Source organism: Glandiceps talaboti, chromosome 4 (assembly GCF_964340395.1).
Source record: "Glandiceps talaboti chromosome 4, keGlaTala1.1, whole genome shotgun sequence".
NCBI classification, from domain to species: domain Eukaryota; kingdom Metazoa; phylum Hemichordata; class Enteropneusta; family Spengelidae; genus Glandiceps; species Glandiceps talaboti.
In genome coordinates this window covers 21278013-21292562 of record NC_135552.1, presented here as the reverse complement: position 1 = coordinate 21292562, position 14550 = coordinate 21278013, and the positions used below count along the sequence as shown (strand labels likewise).

General features: G+C 34.8%; 1 protein-coding gene across 1 annotated transcript in view; it reads left to right on the top strand.

The window, feature by feature from the left end:
• Positions 1–11432, top strand: part of LOC144433956 (integrin alpha-8-like) — a 73791-nt gene extending 62359 nt beyond the window's left edge. The window contains exons 22-30 of the mRNA XM_078122372.1: positions 3499–3578; positions 3963–4052; positions 4477–4576; positions 5184–5345; positions 6422–6526; positions 6985–7101; positions 7478–7579; positions 8036–8161; positions 8940–11432. Coding sequence (XP_077978498.1) covers positions 3499–3578; positions 3963–4052; positions 4477–4576; positions 5184–5345; positions 6422–6526; positions 6985–7101; positions 7478–7579; positions 8036–8161; positions 8940–9068 — 1011 coding nt within the window. The 3' untranslated portion in view covers positions 9069–11432. The remainder of the gene's footprint in view (positions 1–3498; positions 3579–3962; positions 4053–4476; positions 4577–5183; positions 5346–6421; positions 6527–6984; positions 7102–7477; positions 7580–8035; positions 8162–8939) is intronic.
• Positions 11433–14550: the final 3118 nt, after the last annotated feature.

The window sequence follows — 14550 nt, the reverse complement described above, 5'->3', positions numbered from 1 at the left end:
TAAAATTACCTAGTATGGAAGGTAGAATGTGTAAGGATGGGGAGATACAGAGTATGATGTCATACCACTGACTCTAATAAATCAAATTTGATAACACTGTGTATAATTTATAGTTTAGGTAAATTGAGGTCTTGTGGTAATACCATTTTAACCTACACATGTTTACAACAGCTGTTACACTTTTTCTAAACTCATATCGAAGTCAATCGTTCTTTTATCTGTGAAAATACAGACTATTTGCATCTATTATGCATTCTATTGGTTACTGTCCAAAGTAATTGTTGCAAGGCCAGGGTTTCAGTTACAGGTTCTCACATTAGTGTTATCTTCTCAGTGTAGTCATATGGATGGTGTATGTTGTGGACCAACATACACCATGTTGTGGATGTTGTGGACCAACTTTTTGTATAGATATCAGACTGTTACATGTAAGATAACTGTTTCAGTTTTAATCCTGATCTGAACTACCTTTGTTCTGAAGTCTTTGGACCTGGGTTTAGTCTTTTTGTCTTTTATTCAGTTTGTACAAGTCGTGTAGAAAAACTTTGTTATATCATTTTGAACTATTTTTGCCTTTTGATATTACAGTCATGAACTCCCAGAATCATTCTGAAGAACCTTCAATTATAAATTTGTTTTAAAATTTTTTTTGAGAATACATGTATCCCATTTTTTGAATAAATTTCACAGTTACTAAGAGGACTGTAACCAACTTTATAGATTGGTTAGTGTACTAAAAGAGCACACAGCAGTCAAATGCAATTATCATTTGAAAAAGGGAGAAACTCTACGATAAAGAGTGAATTTACTCTGGCATAATTAAAAAGTCAATGTCTGAGATTTGTTAGTCTGAAAAATTCATGTGAAGCTGTGAAAATGAGTATCTCTTACCCGTGACATATGGTGAAACCAGTAGAGATAATCCAATTGGTATGAATTATTGATACAAGTGTGTCCTGGTAATAAGCCATTAATACACTCCCCATCAGAACCAACAAAAGAGTAGTTTAGCGAGGGCAGAGAGGGGACACTACACTAATGACACACAAGGCAGGTCAGCGACAGATGGAGAAGTTAATTGTAAAAATGAATTGAGCTGAAATTTGGAAGGGTTGTGACTTTATGTATGATGTGAGTGTTTCACACCCCAGTGGTCAGCTAATAGATTGCCTAATACGGGTTCATGAGTTATAAGCCTCTCATCTGAACTGTACAAATTATAGTGTATTTATATGAGATCATTGCCTAATTTGTACAACTTGTAAGGTCACAGGACTGTGTGCCTAGAGCTCATTTCAATCACTTTGTTAGGAAGAATCAAACAAAATGAAGCAAAACGTTAAGAAACAAACAAAACTTGGTTTATTACTCAGCTCGTCAATGTCATATTGATGTGTCTGTTGTTTAACAAACAAAATGGGTTTGTTGTTTAGCATGTCAAATTTCTCAGGTATGCAAAAAAAATTATCTAATGTCAAGATTTTTGCAAGATTGATGTCATCAGCAAATCAGTTGTATTTGGTGTCACAGACTTGGTCATTTATGAAATTATTTTGAGTAATAGTTGGTAAACTCTACCTAAGTTAATTTCCCAAGCGTTTTATTTTCAAATTGGTATTGGTGCCCTGCTGGAATAAAGTATATAAATTTAATGTCAAATTTGGTAAAAATTTCACCCTCTCAAGGGTTATTACAAGTCTGAGTATAACACATATATACTGTTGACAGTCGTTCGTGCGTTTTTTGCTACGTTTTTATATCTAAAACTAAAGTCGTTGCCTTGCTCCGATCCGGAGCAATACTATAACCACGTAACTGATAACTGATCAGCGAGTGCCGAAAGTTTGTGCCTTTGGCAATCGCAGTTCGTATCAGTACAGATTAGTATTCAGTGCTACAGAGAGAGGCGACGACTTTGTTTTAGATGAAACATAGCAAAAATGGCCCGAACGACTGTGGACAGTCTACATAACACACTCAGTGAATCAGTATGTGTCAATTACTTATAACAACAAAGTAGTCATGAGTAAAGTAATGAACACTATAATGCTATAGTATGAATATCACCACTGTAGTTTGGTATGTCAAATGAAATTCCATACCAGTGTGTAGTCACCAACCAGTATGTATGAATATACACAACAACAGTGATATCAATAACTTTATACTTGTGAAATTATTGCTATGTTATCTCTACTATGTTTGGAATGTGTATGTGTCAAGTACCACTTCAGTTAGGGCCTTGGGTTTTATGAATGTGTATGTAAACTTGAATCCAATGAGTGGGTATAGAGTTTTATGGCTTCACAAACATAACATAATTTATAGAAATGCAAGTCTCAGTTTGAATTTGTAATAGTTTTATCATTACAAGCTGGGCAAGCATGTGCCAACAAGCTGGAATCAGCTTTGAAAACATGATACCGGCTCTTGACCTGGAGTTAGTTTGACATAAATCTGGAAGCAACTTTCATAACATTGTAATCTTCGCTGATAACAATAGGAAAAGTAAAAGGTAGAAATTTGTTCATTTTGTGTGATTAATAACAGTAAAAAAAGTGAACTAAAATGCTTCCCTGATTTGTGATGAGTCATATTTCAAAATGATGACATAAGTATTGAATGTAGAACTTTAGAATGCAAGTTGTCAGTTTATGTTTCATAAAAATCGTGAAGAGTTCTCCCCCTGAAGTATTTAAAGTGTGCGTCATTTACACTTACAGTTTTTAGTAGGTGTTGAATCATTCATTTAAAAGTGAAAATGAAATGGATTGTAGAACTGTATTTGTCCTGGTTTGGGCCCATCATTTGTACAAACATAAACACAGTTATACAAAAGTTAGCCTATAGAATCCAGGTGATTGGGAATTTTGAATTTTGATGGGGGAAATCAAATTTCAAAATCCCAATCACCTGGATTCTAGGCTCTGCAAAAGTCATTTTCACTTTGCATCTGAGTAAGAAGACCTACTGCTTCATAACGTCATGCCATTTCAAAAACAAGTTAAGCTTAGAGTGTTAAATCATATTATTATGTTTGATATAGACTAACTATTAACATGGCTACACTTCCATACTTCAAAACTAATATGATATAGATAGAAGCTGAATTACATTGTACAAGTTGAAAGAGTTTTAGGAGAGGTAAATTTAATCAGGGGGACTATATATTGAGGTGAAAGTAACGGCTAGAACCGACATTGTCACCTAGCTGCCTTACTTACCACACCCCAGTTGTAGAGAGACTATTTTGTAGCAGAAGAGCTCTTACCAAGCCAACAACAGAAAAGTAACAGTACACTGGAGATTAAGTGTCTCCTAGCAGCTCTCCCCACAAATCATAGCTCACTTTTTAAGTTACTCCCCCAGTACTGTTGTGGTAAAGTAGGAGACTCTTACCAGGACAATACAGTAAAAATACAAATACACTTTTATAATGATTGTGGAGTAAAGTTTATTACTTCGATACCTGACCAATACTGCTTTTGTTTATTTCAGGCTTTTTTTGCACTAACACTGTCAACTGTACGTGTCGATGATACTCAACAAAACATTGTCTTTAGGCTGACTTCCAACAGGTAAATGTCATACATTTTATCCTTTCTTTGACAAAAATGTTATATTTGAAATTGAAAAATAATTAATATTTGTAGCAATTTTTCTTTAAAAATCTGTTTAGGAACATGGACTTGTTAAAACTCAAAAGATGGTTTGGTTAACTTGCTGTTGACACAAATAGTGAACTTTGCATGAAACTGTCAAATGTATGTGATACACACAAAAAACAGTATTTTATGACCAACACAATCTTTCAAAAAGAAAAGGAAGAAGTACACATGTACCACACTTTACTCAATATTGAATATTAATATTATACCCCCACAAATATATTGAAAAAAGTAAAAAAAAATAATCCCTGATGCATGTCTCACTGACTTTATTTATATTTTCCAATATCGCAGCACAAATGAAGAAGACCCAGAAACTTTAGAAGATAATAACTTTGATTTAACCGTACCAGTTAAAGTTGATTCTGTGCTGTCATTTACTGGGTAAGTGTTTTAGCCATATACATGTCCAGCAGTTCCTTCAAAAACCGTCAACTGGTCAACAGAGGGCGCTCTTCAAGATTTGCCTATCAGGCTCTTCATCACCCAAGCAGCAAATCATGAATACTGCAGTACAGAGATGATAAAGTAAAACTAAAAACAAAAAAAGAAGTATTTTCAACAAAAAATTTTCTATAGTAGTTTTGATTTTCCCCCTTTGATATCAATTTTTTTATTGTTTTATGGTACAAAATTATGTCATGCGAAACAAAATACAATTTTTTAAATTGTGTTCTGACTGATCATATTCGAGTTCCATTAGTTTGATATTATTGGATTATTATTAATTGGATGTAAATCTGAAATATTTTCATATTTAAACTTCCACATGGTAATCCATATGTTTGTAATTTGTTGTTGTTGACAGTGTGTCCGCACCAGAACAGGTGACTTTTAACCCTCGTAATGTTAAATTACCAATTGTACATGAGGAAAACATTGGACCTGAAGTCACACATCTGTATGAGGTAAATTACTAAGTATTTTTTCTTCCTCACATATTTCTTGACTCATTATTTTTCAATATTTTGAACATGAAAATAGCAGTTCTTTTTGTCAAAGAAGTGGTCACAGCAGTTTTCTTTCTGATCATGGATAACTTCAATATGGTTATACACCTGTAGACCTAAAACAAATTTTCTCCAAAATAATTAGAATAATGTTCATTGATACACAACAAGTTATTTTTATTGTCTATATTTTGGCAATGGGGCTATTGCTCTCATTACGACAAGCTGGTGATGATTACTGTTCACCACTAGGTGGCGCTATGCTGAACAAATTCACCCTGATGTGACTGAACTGACATGCTTTACTCAAAAGTTGTTCAAGAAGCAAAAGCTGGAATAATATTAACCAGGCCTACATATTGGCAATTAAAAGCCAGGATTTCAAACCAGGTTCTTACAGTAGTGTTCTTTTATCAGTTGAGAACCATAAGGAATACACAGAACCATTCTTTTTATCTGTGTTTTTTTTTCTATAGCTCTGCCTGACTCGTATCATATCTGATCTGGCCTTATTAAATGTCTACACATGCTTTAATGATTCATAATCCCATACCCTTGGTTACAGGTTCGTAATCGTGGTCCTAGTTCCATTGATGGAGCTGACATTGTAATCAACTGGCCTGCCTTCACACCAACTGGTGAACATTTACTCTATTTATTAGATGTACAGCTACAAGGTGGTTCCCCTTGTGTTGTACATGGTGAACTCAATCCAGACAAGCTTAAGGTTAGTGTTGTATCAAAATCCTAGCTTCAGATATATAAATTTTAACTGAAATTTTTTGTCACCAAGGCAGGATGATTTAATTTTTCCTCAAAAATTTGTATTTTTTTCCTTTTCTCAAGTCGCCATAAAACTATGGGAATCTGACAATTTTTGTTACACTAACATATTTCTGATAAAATGGAGAGAGAAAAAAGATATTGAAATGGTGTATAAAACATATAGAAACATTATGGTAAGCATAAAAGAGGAAGATGGAATTATAAAGTAATGGATATCTGTATGTAGTGGTCAATTATGACAAATTTTTCTCTGGATGTAAGACAATTTCAGGGGCAGATCTAGAAATTTCAAAGACCTAAGTTGGAGAAGGAATTATGTCTGATTGAACAGAATGATCTTTAGAAGTCTATTGAGCTGGAAATCCTTTGATTGATTGATTGATTGATTGATCTATGGTAATCAACATAGAGAAAGGACTGATTGTAGATTGAGCCTTCAATACCATTTAACAAAACAGTGTTTAGATCAGTGTGCCCTCGAAACCAATTTGACGCACCACACAATTTCTAGTGACGCACCAAAAATTTGGTGTTCCCCTATCGCCTACTATGTGGTGACTCACAAGAAATCCCAGTTTTTCTCATTTTGACTCATAACAGCAAACAGCAAAATTTTGCTATTGTTAGAGGGCACACTGGTTTGGGATGCATAGAGGCACATTACTGGGACAAGCCATTAGCCAAGCAAGTTTACTTGTTATCAAAGAGTACCAATATTTACACATGTGATGATGGGCTCTTACATAACACAAGTAAACAGCTGTAAAAACCTCTATTCGGCCGTCTGCATGGACTGCAATTGAGGCAAACCTTATCTCCGTCTTATATCAGTTGTTATCAATTTATTAGGCTATTATAAGTAACGCTACAAACAGCTTTAGAGATGCAAACAACTTTTATGACACCCGTTTTCGCCAGGCAAGCCCGCGGGTTTGTTGCACTTGGACCGCTAATGGTTTGTGAATGTCATGATTACACATTTGATTGAGTATTTATTGTCTGATTGAATATTTACAGACCAAGTATGATATGTCAGTGACTGCCAACTTTACCAAGAGATCTAGTCAAGTCAGAGGAATGAGACATAGACGAGATGAGTCTAAGGATTCACTATTTATGGTGGTAAGATATTCTTGTCTACTTGTTACTTCATACTGTACAAATTAAGAGAGAAAGAGTTGTGCACGACTAGACAGCCACACTGATGGTATAAAATGCTTCTATTTCCGTACTCAACTTTCCATTATCTTTCCAGTTGTTATGATTTTGAAAGCATCACCATGGTTCATAGTTTGTGTCCAACTGGGAATACATATTGTAATGTAGGATGACGACTTTAGTTTCATGAGATTTTGTTGGAATCATATCATTTCCACATCTCACAGTGACAGCGACTATTTGTAGTATACCAAAGGGTGGCAATCTAAGTTTGTACAAACTAAGTTTGAGCTATATCATTTGCATATTGTCACATGAGTGTGTAGCAGTGGTAGTGACTCTGTGTATGAACTAAAGGGTGGTAATCTGTGTAAGTTTGTATAAACTAAGTTTGAGCTCTACAATCATTACTTTATTGATAGGACTGCAAGTCTGCTATATGTGTGAAAATTGAGTGTTCCATTGACTTCGTACTGAAAAAAGATGCATCAGCATTTGTTGAAGTCCGATCAAGACTCTGGAAAGATACACTTCTGGACGTAAGTAATATGGCTGAATATTACCATAATATTAATTGTTTTATACTCATTTGTTTACATTTTGCAGTCTAAAAAATATTTTCAAGTTACCAAAGATTTGTTCTAATAGTTATGGCAGTGCACAGACACACAGACACACACACACACAAACACACACACAGACACACACACATGCGCGCGCGCACGCACACACACACACACACACACACACACACACACACACACACACACACACACACACACACACACACACACACACACACACACATTCTCAATCTCACATGCATGTAAGTGAAATCCAAGTAAAATATTCCAACACTTAAATTCTCATTTTTGATAACAGCTCTTACTCATCAATTTATTTGTATAATATCAGGGTGGTTTCGAAGACAGTGAGATCACATCAACTGCACAGGTCCAAGTTAACAGTATGCCATACAGAATACAACCAGACTCCTACCCTGGAGCAGTCGTTGAGGTAAGGATAATATTAATACTGTATACTTTCAGTGCATTCCAATATCCTCAACAACTAACCAATTAGATATTACTTACTTTCTGTACCCAATGCAAATACACCTTGCTTTGTTTTCTGTGACTATAGTCAGTGTGTTTGTTAAAGGGCAGTCAAAAGGTCAAATCTGCCCGAGTTCCCCAAATGTTTTACTAGGGCTCCTCAACTAACTAATACAATGTACGGTACTATGCATGGAAATCTATGTAACTTTCTCCAGGTTTCAGTCTGTTACTAAAGTTCTTCAATCTCCGCAAAAACATTGTATAGTTTCAAGAAGCGAATGTCAGTACATATAAACTATACCACTTTTTTTTTAAAAAGTGGAAAACTCTGAGCCCAATTGATGTATGCTTTCTGTTATCCTTCCTTTATTTTTTGTAACGATTACACTTTTGACTTTATTGGTTCATTTAACAGGTCACCAGTATTGCTATAACAACCAAACCAAAAGCTAGAACTTTACCAGTACCCATCTGGGTGATAATACTTGCCATTGTAGGTGGTCTTCTTATACTATTGTGTATTGTGTTAGTATTGTGGAAGGTAAGTTTCTCAACCTAACTTAGTCTTTACAAACACTGTGTTGGAAGTGCAATATAGCTGTGACAGCAATAGTACCTACTGTGTGCTTTGTGTGTGTCTTTTTGTGCTTTGTTTGTTTGTATCTATCTATCTATCTATCTATCTATCTATCTATCTATCTATCTATCTATCTATCTATCTATCTATCTATCTATCTATCTATCTATCTATCTATCTATCTATCTATCTATCTATCTATCTATCTATCTATCTATCTATCTATCTATCTATCTATCTATCTATCTATCTATCTATCCATCTATCTATCTATCTGTGTCTGTCTGTCTGTCTGTCTGTCTGTCTGTCTGTCTGCCTGCCTGTCTGTCTGTGTCTATCTATATCTATCTAATCTGTCTGTCTGTCTGTCTGTCTGTCTGTCTGTCTATATCTAGCTATCTATCTAATCTATCTATCTATCTATCTATCTATCTATCTATCTATCTATCTATCTATCTATCTATCTATCTATCTATCTATCTATCCGTCCATTTGTATGTATGTATGTATGTATGTATGTATGTATGCATGTGTTTATATGTGTGTACGTATGTACACACACACATATATATGTATATGTGTGTATATTAGTGTGTGTGTGTGTGTGTGTGTGTGTGTGTGTGTGTGTGTGTGTGTGTGTGTGTGTGTGTGTGTGTGTGTGTATGTATGTATGTATGTGCATGCATATTTGTTTGCATTTGATGACAGCATTGATGACATATCCATGGTTTTGTCTCCCTAGGCTGGCTTTTTCAAGAGGAAACGAGTGGATGATAAGTACAAGGAAAATGCACAGAACAGAGTTAATGATGGTATGTCAGGTTATTCAGCAGTACCAGCATCAGATGATCCCAAAGACTACAAGAGTTGAAACTGAGGTCAACCATCATCTCAATGTAATATGTGTTGAACATTGTCCACCAGACTATTATGTGCAAATATTTATTGACTTGACCCAACTGTTAGATGTCACAAAAAAGTGACAGAAAGTAACGCCAGCAATGATGTATTGCTCCTTCACAATCTATTGTATACTTCTTGGAATAATTTTGGTTGAGAGGAATCTCAACAGATAATTGAACATTATTTATTGACTTGACTTGACCACAGTATTCCAAGAAGTGAAAGAAGGGATGGTTAGTGCCCTCTGTAGTCAGCAAAGTGAAACAAGAATTTCAGTGTAGCATGTATTTAGCTGAAGATGTGAAGGACTTCAGGACAGTGCCCTCTGTAGTTATGAAAGTTAAACAGACCTATACACAGTAGTTGCTTTATGGCTGAAGATGTGAAACAAAGACTTCAGCACAGTGCCCTCTGTAGACGTCAAGCAGAGAAGGATTTGACAACAGTGCTTATTGGTCGACAAGTGAAAGAAGCACTTGACAATAGTGCCCTCAATGGTCAAATAGAAGTTGGCCAGCTATGTAAAATGCATTTTATATATCAACCATTTGCCAATACACCTATACACATAAAGCCCATAGGAATAACATTTAACCTGAAATGTGGTGAAGTATGGTTTTGAATTTCCAGCTGACATGAAGTTTTTGGGCTTTACATGAGATTTGCAATAGGTGTATTGTATTGGAATATAGCTTATTACAAAATGAAAAAACAAACCAAGATGCTATACTGTACACAGACAGTATTAAGATTTTAATAGTAGCCACATCTCTTCGATGTCCAAAGAGATGTACTAGTGGTGTAGAACTATGCCAGTCACTGCCCCATTACTAGTGATGATTTTAAGTGTAAGATAAAGATCACGGTGTGGCTTGGTATGCATATATCAACCAGTTATAGTCACTGTCATTGGATGATCCTGACCGAGGTGTCTCACCTACAGCTAAGAGTAAAGCCTTGGTACACTTCAGTGTGCTTAGACTATTTCATGTAGCAGCAGAGAAGGAAACATTCTATTAGCTTAGATACTAAGATGTCATGTAGTAGTGAATCAATTAGTAAATGTTTCCCTTTTGAGATTTGCTGATCGTGTTTTCAAACCAGACCAAGTCATTGATATGTACATCACATATAGGGTGCTACTGATGTTATCCGACAGAGTGGCACATGTCCATTTTACAAACCAGTAACAATTTCTGCCCACATTCTGGGTCAACATTTAAAATGTAAAATTCATCTCCCTAACCTATGAGATGACTCGGCCATCATTCATTTATCCAATAACAAGGTGACTATATGCTGTAGATACCAACTGAAATAATTGCTGCTTCATGTTACAGTGGTTCGGTTATTTATTTTTCAGTTTGGTATTTGGTAATGGCAACAAGAGAAACTTTTTCAAATCTGCTTTTGTCAACATTCCTGGATTATTTTTTTTTTACAAAGTACAGTCTCCAAATTACAGTAGACACATTTTCAGAATGAAGTGGAAAGATTGTAGTTATAGAAGTTTGTAATGAAGTGTAACACAAGTACACTATTTTAATAATGAAATAATCATGTAACAGTATGTTTGGTACGTGTCTCACCATCAATGTCTTTTACTCTATCATGTTTTTATTACTTTTCATTGTTCTCATGTGAGGTTGATATGTTAACTGTTGTGTCACTAAATTTCATTCCAACAAGTGTACCATCGAAGAAATCGCGCCCTCTATTGTGAAATCCGAAATTATTGTCTTCAATTCAAATAACATGACTTTTAAATAAGCAAATCTGACCAAATATAGCCAGATAGAAATGAGAATCGGAATAAATGTGAGCATGTTGGCACTAGAGGGCGCTATTTACATAAAAGGATGTTTATGTTATGTAATGTTGATGTCTGTCATAGTGTGTGTCTTTATGTCTGTCTGTATTTGATTTATCAATGTCATTATGTAAGTTAATTATCTCAACTCTAGGGGGATACAAATGTATCAGTTTTAAGAATGAACATTTTTCTATAAAAAAAAGACAAGTACAATTGTATATAAAATATCAAACAGAATACAGTACTTTAGGTACTGTATTTTTTGTACACTATTAAAAGCTTTATGCATATTATGCAATTTTCAGTCATTTTAGTAAACCTGTTCATAAGAGGCTGGCTTCATAATTCCTGGCAGGACTGACAAATATTGGATCAGAATTTTATTTCAAGTGATTTTTACAAATTGGCTTTTACATGATTGAATATAAACGTTGATGTAATATTTTGATATGTGACCTTATAACACTCCCAAGTTATAGAATTAACTGAGTGAAAATACATGGTTTATTATGTACCTCATCCTGTATGTCTGTGTCATCAGTTTTGTTGTTTGACATCACATGTCATCAGTTTTGTTGTTCTACATCACGTGTCATCAGTTTTGTGATTTTACACAACATGTGTCTGTGTGTGTTATCAGTTTTGTTGTTCTACATCATACATCATCAGTTTTGTGGTTCTACATCACAAATGTGTCCATCACCAGTTGTGTCGTTCTATGTCACAAATGTGTCAGTCATCAGTTTTGTGGTTGTACAACACACTGTGTCATCAGTTTTGTGGCTGTACAACACTGTGTCATCAGTTTTGTGGTTGTACAACACACTGTGTCATCAGTTTTGTGGTTGTACATCACACATGTCTGTCATCAGTTTTTGTGGTCTAACATCACACTGTGTGTGTCTATGTCATCAGTTGATTGTGTAGTTCTCTACATCCCATATGATCATACCATCAGTTTTATGGTGGTCTGAGCAACATTTAAAATCATCTGACATTGTTTTCAAATTTCAGAAACTTTGTCTGCACCTGAGTTTTGTGAGTTAAGCTTCTTATCTCTGTCAGTTCTCTAACAAGTGACAATTAATGCAATAAAAATGCTGGTGAATAATTTCACCCAGTAGACCAAAGGATAAACTATGGAATCATTGCCATGATGATACAAGAGGCTTACACTGAGATACAGTGTACAACTGCTGGCAATTAATTATTTAGTATTGACTGTAGATTTGTCAGACGTCAGCCTATATGCTGATGTGATATAGGTAACTCCAATATCGTTCTGTTACCAATGTCTGTACCTCTATTTAAAAAAAAAATCCATTATTTTGCCACACTGCGAAATACAGCTCATGTAACAGGAGTACGCAAAAATCTTATAAATTATCAATCTTTTTCCATAGTAATATCTTAATTTACATAATAACTTCATTTGAATAATACATTTGCATATAAATGAAACCATTTTTCATTTCAACCAGTTACTTTCTCTTCCTGATATCTAGTGCTGGGATTTCTTGACATACTATGTAAATATAGGTGTAGTTTGTAAGGTGTGTCATGACAGTGCGCCCTCACACATCAGTCAACCCTTTTCACATAGAGGAGGCTGATGAGGGAAGCGGAACATGACATACCTTCGTCTAAATACATGTGTTGATAACAGAACAATGAAGTTACTCCTCATGCCAGTCACAATTTAAAACAAGTCTTTCCTTCACTTTGTTCTTTACACTCCTTAACACCCAAGTAAAGCCGTTCCACTGTGTGCCAGGCTTATTTACCATGCTCTCTCAAATACATATCTTTCCTGTAAATACCTCATTTCCTATGCAAGTAACCATAGCGATATTTTAATGCCTTGTACAGTGTATTTTAGATTTGATAGCGTCCTGTAGATAAACAATTCATAGTATCTAAGGTGTGTGCACACCAATTTGTATATGAGGTGTGTGCACACCAATTTGTATATGAGGTGTGTGCACACCAATTTGTATATGAGGTGTGTGCACACCAATTTCCATAAAACTATAACCAATTTGTAGCAGTGTAAGTTTTATATTGAAAGGTAAAATTATGTTGTTTACTTTCTTTGATGTGTAAAATGAAAGGTCATGATATTGTGGTTAGCAATTAATGTAGTTTCTTTTACCATGACCCTTTTTTCTTTTCCCCATCACACTGTTCTGGTGACAATATTGACTTCAGCCAGTAATTTTTACACCTTACTATATATGTCTGCATACAGGTATAATTTTCCTTCTAACTATATGGCAGAAAGGTTTATCTGCATCAGTAAAAATGTTACCCCTTTACAACAAACTCTGTTGCAGTGAGTGTTCTGTTTCAAAAAAACACCTTTTTGTGTCCCCTAAACTTTAATTTGCTATAGAGCACAAAGAATACTTCATTATATCAATTTATTTCATGTCTCCCAGCAAATTCATTATTGAAAGGTTTACAGTGTAATCATACAATAAGTTTATTTGACATCAATTTTTTTTCTGTAACTTTTAGTAATGGAGGGGGGAGGGTAGGGGGTACTGCACTCCATTTTATTTACATATGAAATAACATTGATTATTCACTAGGGCTGAGTGAAATTTTGACCACGATTTTCTGACATTGTATATTTCTTTGCTCATCATGATTTCAACCTGTTTTTGATTCCCAGCTTTAATAATGCACTAGGGTGTGTGGGGGTGGGGGGGGGGGAGGGGAGCAAACCTTTTCATTTACCATAATAGAAATGGGTTATTCTGTGACTGAAACTAATGACCATGATAAGTTACTGACAATGTATATTCCATTGCTTATTATTGTACACAGGGTCTGTTCTTTTCCCAACATATTCTGCAGGTACCACCTTTCGCATCCACTTCCAAAACAACAAAAGGGACATTTATAGTTGAGATTTAGTTAATATGAAATATGCGGATGATACAGCCGAAGTTAATCAACTAAGAAAATCAAAAGAATTTCCTGAATGTCCTATTTATTACAATTTGTTGTATTTTCCGTCTAAAAGCAATATAACTCTTTTATGTAAGTATTACTTGTATAAGAAACCATTTTGATAATTTTGCGGGAAACTGTCCATTTTATAACTGTGTTTTTCAGATATCATTTAAGAGAGTGTTGTCATTTTCATTCAGTTGTTTATATACGACTCTGGTAATTAAGCCTTCAGTTTACTAAGCTTGACTAAGCTAGGTGCAAACTAAATCTATTGTAGTGGGCAATAGCGGTTCCTCTGTTGTGGGATTCTAATCACCCTATGGTCAAGATAGTATAAACATTGGAAGTCCCAAAACAACACTGCAAGTTCATGGAACTCTAAATAAACTTAGTTTTCAGAGACACCTCCCTACTGAGACTATAATTAATTCAACATCCATTCAATAGCTTATCACTGTTTTATCAACATGTTACAACAATAGTTTTGTCCATCTTAGTAAACTGAAGGCTCAATTACCAGAGTAACATTTAATATGTAAGTTGAAGATTCATTTTATAACCAAGTCTTTTTTATACAACTCCAGATATATGTGATTCTTTTATGTGAATATAATTTTCTTTTCAAGTCAGTGGTTTTTATATCATTGATGACAGTTACAATATGATTTGTATACCATGA